The sequence below is a fragment of the Passer montanus genome, unplaced genomic scaffold (genome assembly GCF_014805655.1).
Source record: "Passer montanus isolate IOZ18808 unplaced genomic scaffold, ASM1480565v1 scaffold7, whole genome shotgun sequence".
NCBI lineage: Eukaryota > Metazoa > Chordata > Aves > Passeriformes > Passeridae > Passer > Passer montanus.
The window spans coordinates 9,205,343-9,219,873 of NW_024372147.1; the positions used below are offsets into that span (position 1 = coordinate 9,205,343).

At 36.8% G+C, this 14,531-nt stretch overlaps 1 protein-coding gene across 11 annotated transcripts in view; it reads left to right on the top strand.

Moving 5' to 3' along the window:
* The window catches only part of MPDZ (multiple PDZ domain crumbs cell polarity complex component), a 94,308-nt gene that overhangs the window by 52,408 nt on the left and 27,369 nt on the right, over nt 1–14,531 (top strand). For 3 of the 11 annotated variants that reach the window (XM_039729634.1, XM_039729637.1, XM_039729640.1), the window contains 5 exons: nt 1,020–1,218; nt 8,299–8,403; nt 9,189–9,281; nt 9,767–9,944; nt 12,033–12,143. In XM_039729634.1, the coding sequence (XP_039585568.1) occupies nt 1,020–1,218; nt 8,299–8,403; nt 9,189–9,281; nt 9,767–9,944; nt 12,033–12,143 (686 nt within the window). Of the gene's footprint in view, nt 1–1,019; nt 1,219–4,060; nt 4,103–8,298; nt 8,404–9,188; nt 9,282–9,766; nt 9,945–12,032; nt 12,144–12,670; nt 12,755–14,531 lie in introns of all 11 variants that reach the window. The other 8 variants (XM_039729630.1, XM_039729631.1, XM_039729632.1 and 5 more) reach the window with 5 other exon arrangements.

Sequence of the window (14,531 nt, forward strand, 5' to 3'; positions counted from 1 at the left end):
GATGTTTTCCTAAAGTGCTATTACACTACGCTCAGTAATGTCTGTTACTATCTCAACCAAACAGCAATGCTAGGTTCAGAATTTCAAACCTCATTTTGAAAAAGAAAAAGTTTTTTACTAAGAAGTATTAAGATAGTAGTGGAATTCCACTGAGTGGACTTTAAGGGTTTCAGCCCTGCCTTTTCCACTGCCTTAGTGAAGAACTAAGTTTATCCTGAAACTGTTACTAGGGTCTGTTTGATGAATACCAGCTGCCCTGAAGATAACAGTGACAACTCATGTGTGTAAGAACAGTCACAATGACACATGAAGGCCATCATAAGTCAGCCCTATAGGTTCCCCATGGGAGATGGAGAGGCCAGGAGGATATCTGTGTTATTTTCCATTACTGGAAAGAAAGTGGAGTTAAAGGGTATAAATATTGAGAAGCAGTATCCTTCTGTGACACAGGTAGGATACTGTTTTAAGTAAAATATTGGGCTGTATCCATTAGCAATATACAGATTTTCACAGAAGTACGAATGCTCTTTTGGGTCTAAGCTATGGCCCACCTAGGAGAGCAGGAAGACAACCAGCATCTCAGTGGGATCTGATTCATAAATAAGTGTGAATTTGTTTTTGGCCTATTAATTACCTGTTTAATCATTTCACCTTTTTTCCAAAGAGAGTTGTTATAAACAAAAGTGAATGTGTATAAACTCAGTGAACCGTTAGAAGAGTAGCATTGTTAAATGGTTTTTAAGCAATTTCATTATCTTTCTTATTTTTTGCTTAAATACTCCACTGTCTTAATTTTTCTTGTATTGAACTGAGTATGTGAACTGACAGCAAGGTAAAGTTACTGCAATTGTGATTTGTAATTGCTGTCTCAAAGGAGGAGAGTAAAAGCAACATTTATAGACTTGGTGATATTGGCAGGTTGGCTGACTGACTTTTCTTTTCGCTGTGCCCCATTTCTTTATTTTGGCACCCAGAGCTGTGGCTCAAAGATATTAACTGTTCATGTGTTTTTACTATAGGGATGACAGTAAGTTCCAATAAAGATGGCTTGGGAATGATAGTTCGCAGTGTCATCCATGGAGGCTCAATAAGTCGTGATGGACGGATTGGTGTGGGGGACTGCATCCTGTCCATTAATGAAGAGTCAACCACTAACTTAACTAATGCACAAGCCCGGGCTATGCTGAGACGACATTCGCTCATTGGACCAGACATAAAGTAGGTAAAACTAGATGATGAATTATGATAGGAAAAAGCTGATAATGTTTTGGTTTTTTATTTATGCAAGTATTTTAAATGAAAATTTTGTTATTACACATCAATTTACCTTTAAGTTGCAGCGTCAGGTGGATAATTCACCTTCAGATTACATTTCTATGGATTTCAAAGATGAGATCACTTGTGTGAGAGCCTTCAGATATTCTTAGAAATCACTGTCATAAGTGTCATCATTATTACTGCCTAGTAATCCTGCCTAGTTTTATTGAAAGAATAGGACTAGACAGAATTTTGCATTCATAATATGAATCTTGTAAGTAAAATTACAATTTTCTCAAGATGTTTGTGGTTCTTGAAGGTGGACTGTCCTGGCTGCCGCACAAGTAATTTAATTTACTTTTTTTTCATGGGTTTTGGGTGCCAGACAGTATGAAATATGATGTTAATGCAGAAAATTAATGCTTAAAACATTTCAGTATGCCTGTGACAAACAGTAGAAACACATTTTTGTAGTCACTTCCAATTTTTTATTAGTACGTATGAATAAGCTGTTGTTCTTGTGCAAAACTGTCTGCTCTTGGATTCTCAAATTCTGAGAAGCCCACTTGAGAAGAAAGTTTCTTTTTTTCAAGTTCACAAAATTTACAAATTTTAACTGCCTTAAAGTACAATTCTTTCTAGTTGCTGTGGTTGTGGAATTAACTTTGCCCACAAGAACTGTCTGGAAATGAGGCAGTTCATGAAGATGTGGGTAGTGCTATAGGCACACTCTAGTGCTGGTTTACAGCTTCAAAACCTAGTGACTATTTTCTCTGCTTAGCCTGTGGTGACATTGATTGTGTCAGATATGGAAAGGGATTAATGGAGTTCTTGTTGATAGAGGCCTCTACTTATTGGTGAGGGTGGCCTTGAAAGAATCAGTCCAGTCCCAGTGTAACTGAGATTACAGCTGGGTTCAGAATGGACAGCAGGGCATTCCATACTGGCCCAGAGTATTCTAGCTTGGCAGAGACCTAGTGTTTGAGAACAGATGGGCAAAATACCTTCACAATGGCTACTAGGTTTACTTGCCTGCCCCATGTCATGCATTTAAGATTATGATTTAATGTAAGCCTGTTTAAATACACGGATATGCTCATGTAATGAATTACGTTGTTAATGCTCTCAGGAATATAAGTGAGTCAGTGTTGATAAAGTGTGACATTATTTATTACTGTAGGGTTCCAAACTACGACTCCCAACTGTCATGATTGAAGTCAGCTGTATGTGCACATGCATATGTGTGTGTATCTGCTTAGAGACACAAATGCTGCAGCACTATTCTTCTATGAGGAGTCTTCTTTTAGTGCTATAGTTCATAATCAAATACAGGTGTGTTCACTATTTGTGCGTATGCTTTTATAGCTGCTCTATTTAATGCTGTGTAACTACAAGTTTTGTTTTGTAGTCTTACTCTTTTGCAGTTATGTTGGGAATACTAAAATCTTGCCTTAGGTGTGGATATTCAGATTTTCCAGAGAAAAATGCGTCCCATTTCTGAAAGATATTGCAGAAAACAGGCAATTTCTATTCATATTCTTACTCAAGATTTTTGTCTTTTGTTTTGCATTTATGTTATTTTTTGCATTCCCATGACAAGTTTTAGAGCGAAGCCAGCTTCTCTGCTTTAGAAACAGAAAGGCTAAATCTGTTGATAGCTTCTAAAGGAATCTTGCAAGAAAAATGACAGTATTTTTCTGACTACATCATTTTGCTGTAGCACTATTCAGCATAATCAAACTTCTGTTTAATTTTTAACTTGAAGGAGCAGTACAGGATCCCAGAAAAATATTATCATACAAACATGTGGCTAACACCCAAATCAGAATTTGGAGATGAGTAGCTTCATGTTAAGATAGTTCTTTATGTTTGCTGAGAACGATAAACACCCTTCCCCCGTTCCCCTCCCATATTTGTCAATTCAGAGCTAATGTGGTGCATCACCTTGCAGTATTTTTGGTTTAAGGGCCATAATTTCAAAGATTTAGGTTGAATCTCTTTGGTGTCCTCCTTGGAAAATAAGGGTATGCCAGCGCCCAGACATGACTATCTAGATATCATTCCTCTTTGTCCTTGCTGCAAAATTTGCCCCTTAACTTTTAGATTGAGTGTGTTTTGGCTAGCAGGGTTCCCCAAAAAAGTAATTAAGCACAAGTATTTTGCTTCCAAAGCCATATTTCAAATAGTAGTAAATGGTATTTGCAAAGAAAACACAAACCCATTCTTACCAGCCATGTAAAGGCATTCTTTAATTCTGTTAAAGGATATTTGATTTTGAATAGTTCAAGAAAAAACAGCCTGAGTTTCAGAGTTGCATATTTATTTTTTTTCCCCTTAGTGGGTAGAGAACCAGATGTGTGGCCCTACTGAATGCATTCTGTTTCATTTTTCACTCTACCTTGCCAGAAGCTCTTATATTTCTGTAATAAAGGCAGTATTTTGTGCTCAGCAGCAGCTGCTTGTAACATCTGTCAGATAATTATAAAGCTGAATTAGAATTCACCTGACTGAATGGGGGGGTGAATTCTTGATCAAGAAATGAGAGAGATTGCAATTCCATTTTCCATAACTCTTAATAATCACTGCTGTAGACAGTAATAAAGACCAGATGTTTTCTGGGTTAGATGTAGATGAAGTATGAAGTGGAGGTGGAACAGGACAAAAAAAAGGAAAGGAAGAAAAAAAAAACAACACCAGCTCACACTTCTACATACATAAGTATGCCTCTCACATTCAACATGAGACACTGATATTAATTAACACCATTGTAAAAAGATGCTGCATCATATGCTTCACGTTCTAGATCTTCTCCAGCAACTCCTGATGATCAGGCCCTGTGTTATGTGTGAGTATTGGCAATTCAGAAACTCATTGTGGCTCTGTGTTGCAACTTGTCTGTAAAATCATTCCATGCTTTTACGACATCAATAGTAATGTCAGGGATATATCCAGATATAGGTACATATTCTCTTTCTTCTTATGTATATTTGTGTGTGCATGCACATGTGGCTGCACACATGGATGTATATATATTTTTAATTAAGAAAGATACAACTGTGTGTGTATAATTGTATTATATATTTATATGTGGCTTTAAACTTGAAGATTGGAGCATGCTTTCTAAGTCTGGAATGAAAATACCTATATTCTAAAATAAAAGCATTGGTAATATATTTAAATTTCATCTATGACAGCCACCCAAGATGTGCTCAGAGCACATATGCATGTTGTGTGTATGTGTACAAAGTTCACTTCTAGAATGGGCATGAGTACAATGTACTGATATCTGGATTAATCTCAGTGTCATATTATCTGTGGCACTTACATTTTACTTTCTTCATATATGAAGAGGTTCAAATTGAACCTTAAATGTTAATTACAATAATTTGTCCTAAGCATTTTCCATACTTTGTAATTTATTTGTTGGTGTTTCAAGGTTTTGTGTGGCTGTTCAGTCAAGCATGTGATAAATGTTCCTCTGTACTGCATGCAGTGTTGTGTTTACAAGACACTTTCATAAGTAAAACCATTGGTGTTTCCATTGTCACTGCTTTAGTTGCTAGTGCATATTTCTGGGGGTAGGAGAAGTGGTGATAGCTCTTGAGAAAGAAAACCAGAACGCTTTTCTTTCAAGCTGTACAGCTACAAAAGAGTGGAAGATGGTTAAACCATGCATATACTTTCCTTTGAAATTGTTGAACTTTAATTTCTCTTGCAGCGAAGAAATATGACACAGAAGTGAAGCATACATTTATTTATTTTGTTTTCTCTGCCTTCATGTCTGTTTTCTGGCCCTTATTTCTCTTACTGTCTTCCCTGTTGCTGTATTAAGACAATTACCAGTCTGTTTTGCAGATGAACTGATGCCTTGGTGGGGTTTTATTTCTGCTTTACAGCTTAAAGTTCAACAGAGTTGGCCAGAGGAGCCAGAAACACTTCTTGTTCTGTGCCCCTCATCATCCCAGCCACAAGCTGAGCTGCTTAGGATGATGCTGAATGTCTTTAGATCTCACTTTGACCTCCAAGTGAGCTACAGCAGCAATCCAGCAAGTGATGGATTTGATAACTGTGAGGTGTCTGCCCATGAGCACTAAGCAGGGAAAATACTCTTTCATTTCAATAATAACATGCAGAACAGAGAGAATAGCGGGACAGTCACGTCAGTATTACAGGTAATAAGAGCAGTTAGGGAAACCTTTGCAGTTAACTGGACTTTAGAAATCATGAGCGAGGTACAAAGATGAACTCCACACAGAATATAACTTTTCATGGTTTTGATCCATATAATTTGTTTTTGTTTTGTATGTTTTCTTTTTTTTTGCAAAATGCAAGTGTTCTTGTTTATGTTTGTAAAACAACTGAAGCATTACAGAAGCTAGGTAAGAATGAACATATTGATAAGAATAAACAGTTAAAAACATACTGAATATTAGTTTGAGTGCTTTATACTAGGCTATTAGAACTGTAGTTAAGTACTAGAATACAATTAATATATTATTTCCATAAGAACTAAAATGTAACAGCTACCAGTGAGATTATCTAAATTTTATTCCATCTGTGGAAATAATTAGGTAATTCAGTTGTTCAATTTTAGATGGATTTTTAAAAAATGCTAAAACAAACCTCTTTTTCTTTATAATTCCAGTGCTGTACACTGAAAGGAAAGCTAAGGCAGGTTTTTGGAGACATTTCTAAGTAGCATTTAAAACTCTTTGAGAGCATCCTTTGCATCATACCTTTTTAATGATTCAGCACAATGTCAGTTATTTAATCATATAACAAACACAACAGGGTATCCCAGAAGTTGGAGTGCATATGGTTTGCCTCCCCCTTGAGATCAGCTGATCTCAAGTGCTCATGCATAAGGTAAGGACTACTGCTGTCATTGGACCTTCGCACTATGCATAATTATTTGCCTTGTACTCCTTGCAGAAAAGGACTAGATAAGAGCTGATATATATTGGACACTGTACTATCAGAGCTCACACTCTGCTGAATGTATTCAGGCTGAATCTGAGATAACCTGTTTCCTTTGTAGGAACTTGTAGGACTATGCCTTTCTCCTTTCCATACTTACAGCTTCCAGCTTCAGTTTATGTAAAGGAGATTGTCCAGGCCTTCTAGCCAGAAGTTCTGGTTTCTTTACGGTATCATTCTGTCAAGGGAAAACTACATTATTTCCTACTTATTTTTATAAGTGATGAATATAACTGAATGAATGTTACATTTTCTTACTTTGAAATGTAATTTATGGGTCTTTAAGTTTTTGTACAGTCAAGGTATTCTTGTGGGCCTGTTTGGTGAAGCTGCTGCATCAGCATTTGACCCATGAGAGTTCTGTGAGCATAATACTAGTACTTCACTGTAGCTCAACACACTTGGAGTTGGAGATGGCTGAGAAATAGTAGTCATTATTCTCCAAAATTCTTTTCTCTCTTACTTTTTCCTCTTTTGCTGCTGGCTCTTCACACAATAGCTGCTGCATGTCTTTAGCATTTTGCAGTATGCCCTCAGGAAAGGCAGATAAGGGTTAGTGACAGAGTGCTGAGAGGGTGTTTCCAAGTGTATGTTAACTTATCAGCACTCCAAAAGGAAAACATGTTGTGTCAAGTGGAGTAACATTTACATGTTTGAAGGTAATGCAGAACAGGAAGATTTATATGAATTTAGATAATATGGTTTTAGAAATTTCCATTAAAAGAACTGGAAATTCCTTTTGTTCAGCACCCTAGACAACCTTTTTCACTTTTCTAGATATGGTACGTGTGAGAGGAGGTAGGGGACATGCTTTTACGCATACACAGATGGACAAATTAAGGTGGCCCTTATAATAACTTTTGGTAGAGTGTTTTAGATTGACAGCATTAGTCATATAGAACTTTATTTGCATTTGTTCTGATGTTTGATGTATTCAGCAGAAAACTACTGAGAAGGGGGAATCAGTGGCAGTCAGGGCATGACAAAGAGGACATCAGTCAGGGATGATGGACAGGAAACGGCTCCATGTGAAAGCCTCAGACTTGAAAGGGTCTCTTCCCAGCAGCTCACATATCCTTGTGAAGTGGCCAAGGCCTTTTATTTGTGATCTAGCCCTGTCTCTTCCATGGGGAAATATGTTATTTTCTTCTTTGAACAATATGATGTATGGCAAGACAAGACTTTTTTCTGCCCTTTTTCTATCAAGCTAAGCTGTAGATTTTTAGGAACTTGATAGCTAAGCTGTAGATTTTTAGGAACATAAAGCATCATTCAAGGAGGGTTGTCTAAGTAGCCCTGCTTATATGTTGGAGCATACTGTGGCATCCTTTTGCCTCTCAGATGGAAGCTTTTCTACAAATATTCTTTAGGGCTTAATCTTTTTTCGCCTCTTTGTTTCATTCTCCCCAGTCTATTGGACTGTTTCTGGCATTCAAACATCAGTTGGAGTCTGTACATCATTTTTTCTAATGGAACATGACTGTCTGACTGTCATAAAGTGGTTGGAAATGCACGAAGGCCTGGAGGAAGAAGTTGAGCAGGGGATTGGTCCCTGTGGCATAGGTGGTGTGCTGTAACAGATTTTTATGTCCAAACCCTGAAGTATTCTTCACTAAAAGCACAGATATCTAAAATAAATACAAAATCACCCATAAAAGCACAAAACTTCTTACAGGCTGACTTTCAGAAACATTTTCAGCAGTCATTAAGGGTGGTAATGATGCCTCAAACCTCACAGATCTTCAGTGTTTGTTTTTGCATGAGGAATCTATGTTTTGAATGAAACTGGATTGTCTCTTGTTACATTCCTGTCACTGTTGAAGCACCATTTACTTTAATTATAAAAAAATATGTGCCGTTCAGCTACCTAATTTGACTGTAGATGTGTACTTGTTGCAAAGTCGCAAAGAATTTGTGCAAGTGCTTAATCCCAGCATACCAGTACTGTTGCTTTGAGGTCAACAAAGTAGTCTTGAGTGGTTTCCTCATATCCATACCTCACACCCACTAAATGGAGGACTGGCATTCCCTATGCTAGTTTAATCATGTCCCATTTTATTGCAGTATTACATATGTGCCAGCAGAAAATTTAGACGAGTACAGGGCCAGTCTGGGACAACAAACAGAGGGAACAGTGCCACTTGAACTTTTTCCTTCACATATTGTCAGGTGAGTCAACAGGCTTACAACATTCTCCCAAATACCTCTCAAAGGTAACTCTTTCCATAGACCTTGTACATTTTGGGAACATAAGTTTTATTTTAGAAGAGATGAAAGATGGATGATTTTCTTCAGACTGGCAGCCACAACAGTAAAAAGCTGTTAGAAGTACAGTTTTTGCTTTGACTAGCAAATTTTTAATCATTTTTGCAAGTCTGTTAGACCTATCCAATAATGAGATTGAATTCTTTCTCATCCTAAATTTTTCTTTAATACCGTGCAGTTGGATTTGTGGATTGCCACAAATACTGAAGTGCTTCCAACATAAGATTTTGGTATTAGTGGTCTTCCAGAACATAACTGGAAAGAATAAATTGTGTCATTCTTTTCCTTCAGTTTCAAAAATTCAATGCAGTCCAAAATTTCAAAGTGATTAATAATTGGATTTTTGCAATTAATCTCCAAAAGCAGTAAGTTTAGTTGAGTGCTGCTGTTGTAATTTCTTCCATTTTGAAAACAATAAATTACCTTTAGTTTTGATTTGGTTGTAATTCCAAATTGCATTTTGTTGTTCTGTGTTGTGGATAGAAGCTTCATTGCAGATAAGAAGTGGACAGGGAATCCCTGAACAGCATATGCATTCTAAACGACATCAGAAAAAGAAGTTCCTTACCTGAATCCTGTGTACAAATTCTGAAACTGTTAGGGTGACTCAATATATGAAATTTTTCAGAAAAATCTAGTGATTATGTGGATTCTTTAGAAATTAATTGCATGTTTATGTTTGTCATCAGGGAACTTCCAGAGCTTCCAGAACGTGAAGAGGGGGAGGGAGAAGAAAGTGAACTTCAACATGCAGGTTTCAGTAACTGGAACCAGCCCAGAAAGTAAGTGCAGATCTAGTTGCACATTATAAAATGTCATCTGAAATTCAAAAATTCTGAAACCTATTTTGAGAAGAGTAAAAAACAACAGAATTGCTGCTCTTATGTATGTTATGCATTGCTGGAGTGATTAATGGTTGACTTTTACTACATCGGGCCACATCTCTGCAGTCTAGCAGTGTCTTAATTGTTATACTAATTCATCTCATTCCAAGCTGACTTGCAGGGATCAAGTCACAAACAATGAAGAGAAAGATTCAGAGTTTCTATTAGAACTCAAAACAAGCTGATCAATACTAGACTCAATTTCAGAATTTCTGATCAATCCAGTAGATAACTTCCACTGAAAGACAAAACTTTGCAACGAGGAGTTATTTCAGAATTTTTCAATTTTGAAATTTGTGCAAATCCAGGTGTCTTCAGTGTACATCTTTGTCATAATCACAACAGATTTTAATTTAGTTTGGTCTTTTTTTTAATCACAAAAGGGTCGAACTCTGGAGAGAGCCTAGCAAGTCATTGGGCATCAGCATTGTTGGAGGACGAGGGATGGGAAGCCGTCTGAGCAATGGAGAAGTGATGAGAGGGATTTTTATCAAACACATCCTGGAAGACAGCCCAGCTGGCAAAAATGGAACACTGAAAACTGGAGATCGGATTGTAGAGGTACCATCTGAATGCTTTTTGCTGCAATTCCCCCAGCATCTCAGGAGTCACTGAGATGGATATGTGATGGGCTGACAGCTGTGCAATTGCCACAGCAGATACCACTTGAGCCACACAGACTGCAGTACCATCTGCTGTTGTTTGTGTGCAGACAGCTGCCTGTTAAGTTGCATATTCAACCTGAAACATATGACTGACTGTGTGAGCAGGGTTCTACAAAGCCAGCAGTTTGACTTACCTATTTGAAAACCAGAATGTGTAGGAAAAAGCTTAATGTTGGTGAAATGAAAAGATTTTTCACCTTTTGCACCTTTTCAGTGGGTAGCAATAGAAACAGCCAGTGCAAACCATGCAAATGGATGCCAAGATTATTTCTATAATTTGATAATTTGAATCAATTTCTTAATTGATTCAAATAGTTCTTATGCATCTTGTGCAGGAGTTAAGGGAGGCAATTTTTTTTTTCTCCTGACATAAAGAAATCTGTGTTTGATACTTGAGACATGAACTTTTTGCCCATGTCTCAGTATAATGTAGCCAGTGGTATTGCAGGGTAGGATTTATCTTCATTTCTCTTGTACTTACCTAGTCCTGTGCTTATGCAGCCACTTCTGTTTTGTCACTTAAAAATAGTGCAGAATAAATATACTGAAGGAAATAGATCTTTCCTAATGTGACTATCAGTGTCAGACATTGCCCTGTCTCCAATGTCAGGCTAATAGAAACTATCTCCATTCAACCCTGCTGGATGACCTTAGCTGACTGTCCTTCAGTAAGAAGCCCAACAAGCAGAGTATTGGAGTTGGTGGTTCTAGCTCAGACCGTGCTTGACTTACAAGGTGTTACTGAAACTGCAGTTTGCTGTTTACTACAATATCGATCTTTAGGATCTTGAAATAATACCTTAGTATAGGTAGCACTTTCTATAACAGGATGGAACAGTTTGCAGTGTATAAGAAGTTGGGAGTTGTAATTTTGCTTGAAGGCCACAAAGTTAAAAGCATTCATTTCACCTGAATAACTGGATTTTTGTGAGTGCATTTGTCTCTGACAGTGATGATTGCAGAAACTGGAATGGGTGAGTGAAAATAAAATATTGTGTTAATGTGACTGTTTCAGAATGGATGATTTCAGTTTCTCAAGTTGTGGCATATGTAAACTTCCATCTCTGTAGTGCATGCAGTTTTTCAGACATGAGAAGTTAGACAATACTGTTGTTCTAGTTCCGTTCCTCATAGGTTTAGAATTTCTCTCAGATTGTTTTTGTGCTCTCTTATTTGCAATGGATGATTAAGTTTAAGGTAGACTTAGACAATTAAAAAGTTGTAGGGGTAATCCTCATCATATGAGTTTGTGTGCTAGAATTGCCACTAACAAATAACCTTTCTGTGTCAGCTTCTAGCTTTTATTGTGGTCATTGTGACAATACTTTATTGATGCTAACCTCACCTTAACATTGTTCTTACCTGGATAACAGGACAAATTGTTTTACACACCCATACATATACAGACATGAAATAAAAACCACAACCAGGCACAAATTTGTCCTTAGCCATCCTGTGTACATGCATTTTTCCAGAAGATAGAAAGCTTTTCAGCTCTGACCTAAAAATTTAACTTCTGAAGAAAATGTCTAGTAGCTAAAATTAATCTTATCTTGCTCTAGGGGAAAAAAATAGAAGATAAAACAGAAGAAAAAAGTACACTGTAATGGCTTAATACCCCATACTGAAAAACTCTCCAGCACCTAATAAGTGTCAGTTTTAAAAGCTCATAAAGTCCTAGGTAATAGTTTTTTCTTAAGGTGGGATTTGCAGGAAGCAATATTTGGTAAACATTCCGACTCTCCAGATTATCATATCTCTTCTGTTACGTTGCTTGAGGGAAAGCTTATGGAGTCCAAACTAAAAATGTTGGAAAACATACCAAACCTGTGTTTGAGGGACCTCAGGCCAAGTCTGTAAAAAGGTCCACTAAAAACAGAGGGTTGGGCTTAGGTTTTAGTCGAAGTTTCCTAACCAAAACTCAGAACTGACTCATGACTCTTGTAGCTTCTTGCAATGTTAAGATGAGGCCTTCCAATTACAGGTGGATGGAATTGACCTCAGAGATGCCAGCCACGAACAAGCTGTGGAAGCGATACGGAAGGCAGGCAATCCTGTAGTCTTTATGGTACAGAGCATTATAAGCAGACCAAGGGTAAGCATAAAGAATGTGAAAAGAGATGTAATACGTAGTAATAGATGAAACAAATGTTCAAGATGGTGGTATTTGGGAATGGGATATTTAATCCTGAAAGTGCCATCTCAGCTATTTTGGGAACAAAGATTTGATTTAAGTATTATTTCCATTTAGAATGAAATCGATTTGGATTTGGAAATGCCCTCCAGCACACCGTCCTCAAACTATTTTGAAAAGCCTCAAGAAAGATAATTTGTTGGGGGGCAGAGTAGGAGTCTAACTAAAACCATCTGTTAGAGATTGACAGCGTGTCTGAGGAGCGCATGCAGAAATACAGCACCTGTTAAAAAATTCTGTGGACATTAATGAAAGGACCTAGAAGTACACGGAAGTTTTCTGTCACTAAGCTGCATGGACGTTTCAGACAAAAGCTACAGTGCTTTAATATAACTTGCTTGCATCACTATAAACTAAACTTCCTCTTTGTAGAGTCTGTGTAAGCTGCATGTTTATTTACTAGTTGTCTCATAACTCTTGTTCCCCAGCCAGAGTCTCTTTATAGCCCTTCTTCAGCTTCTGCTCCCTGTGGGCAGAAAACTACTAACCCATTTTATCATCAGTCATCTAAGGTAAAGTTGCATGAAAAATCTCTGTTGAATGTTGATTATTGACACTCAAACTACTAAAATAATGCTTTTGTATTTGCTGTGATGTGAACAGAATTGCTGCTACTGAATGTTTAGGCCCATTTGGGATGGAAATTATGCCATTACTATATCACTACTTTCTTAGAGAATGCTCCTTTGCTATTTTTATTGTAGTTTTTTAATTCTCTATTTTCAAATTAAGCGTGTTGGTTATTTCTTGACTGAACTAACAAACTCTTGTTTCTCTGTAAGCAGAAACATTGCAAATGCTCTTCCTGTACCCATACATTTTGTTGTGATCTTCATAAATAGCATTATGTTTATTATTTTCATATTTTGAAACTTGCATTTGTACCTAATAATAAGGTCTTATTGTATAATAAGAATTTCCTGCTTTCATTAATGTGCAGTCACCCATGTAGTTAACTGCCTACACACAAGCTGTAATTATTATGGTACCACTATGTATTTAACCAGGCAGTCAGTTTAAGTGACACGTAGCTAATGAAGCCATTTCTTCTATTTTGTTTTATGCAAGATTTAGTAGTTAAGAGGGAGCCTGTGTGTACTTCAGAACAGCCTGAATAATGCAAGTGGCCTGTGAAAAGATAGTGGTAGTGTGTTTCATACCTATATCCCCCTCTGTACGTTTCTGAGTAAGAAACAATATATCACTGTGACTGTGGTCCCATAGTAGTGTTAGAGCATTATGCTACTGTATGAAATGCTTGCTAGTTTCTGATAACTTAGCATCTTGGACACATGGATGAAATTCTGAATGGAAGTTAGTTGAAAAAAAAAGAAATAACAGAAAGAAAAAATCCTGTTACTTTAGGCTGTGATTTGAATTTTAAAAATAGTAAAGAGAGAACTCCCTTTATTTAGCATTTGCTCCTTTTGTCCCAGACTGTGCAAAAAGTACGCTGAACAGAACTGTTCAGGCAAATTCAAATGCTCCATATTTGGAGTGAAGAAAACTTGGTCATTCATGGCATTACTTTGTCCCTGCTGCAGATACAGTAGAGCAAACACATTTGTTGTCTTACCAAATGAAATTACTTTTTTGCAACATGGTATTTGAAAATAAATGTTTAGGAATGTGTTCTCTATTTTCAGGAGCATTTAACACAACCAATGCTTTAAGAAATTTTTTTTAACAGAACTGTAACTTCTGATTGAATTACTCTTGGTATAAATGATTCTGGAAGGTTTTCACATTCCTGTCCATACTATTTTCCAGCAGTGTTAAATTTACAGCCCTAAGACTTACAGGTAATTGCTGTATAGATACTGCCAGTATAGAAATTACTTCTAAGTATATAAATTATATTTCCAACATACTATTTGAAATCAGAGGTGTTTCCTCCTTATTAAGCAGATTCTGTTCTCAAAATAGAATATAGTACAAAAGCTGCATAGGGAGTATAAATGGTCAAATTATGTGCTTTTATCTGGTCTAAATGTGTAAATTCTTTTTCTGTTAAATAATAATGAGACGGTACCTTGCTTCGGGGAAGACCAGAGTATTTAGTTTCAAGAAACTGTAAATTCAGGCAGTTACATATGCATATGTGCATATACAAAGTGTTCTGTGAAAGTTATTATTAGAAATGAAGTCTTTTTAGAGATCCCTAATATTACTAAGCCCTCACTTTTACAAAATAAGCACTGAGTGTATTACCACAGAACATAAATCAAATTATGAGGATATGTCAAAATAAGACTAAACCTACTGCATTATTACAGATATTTGTGTTCA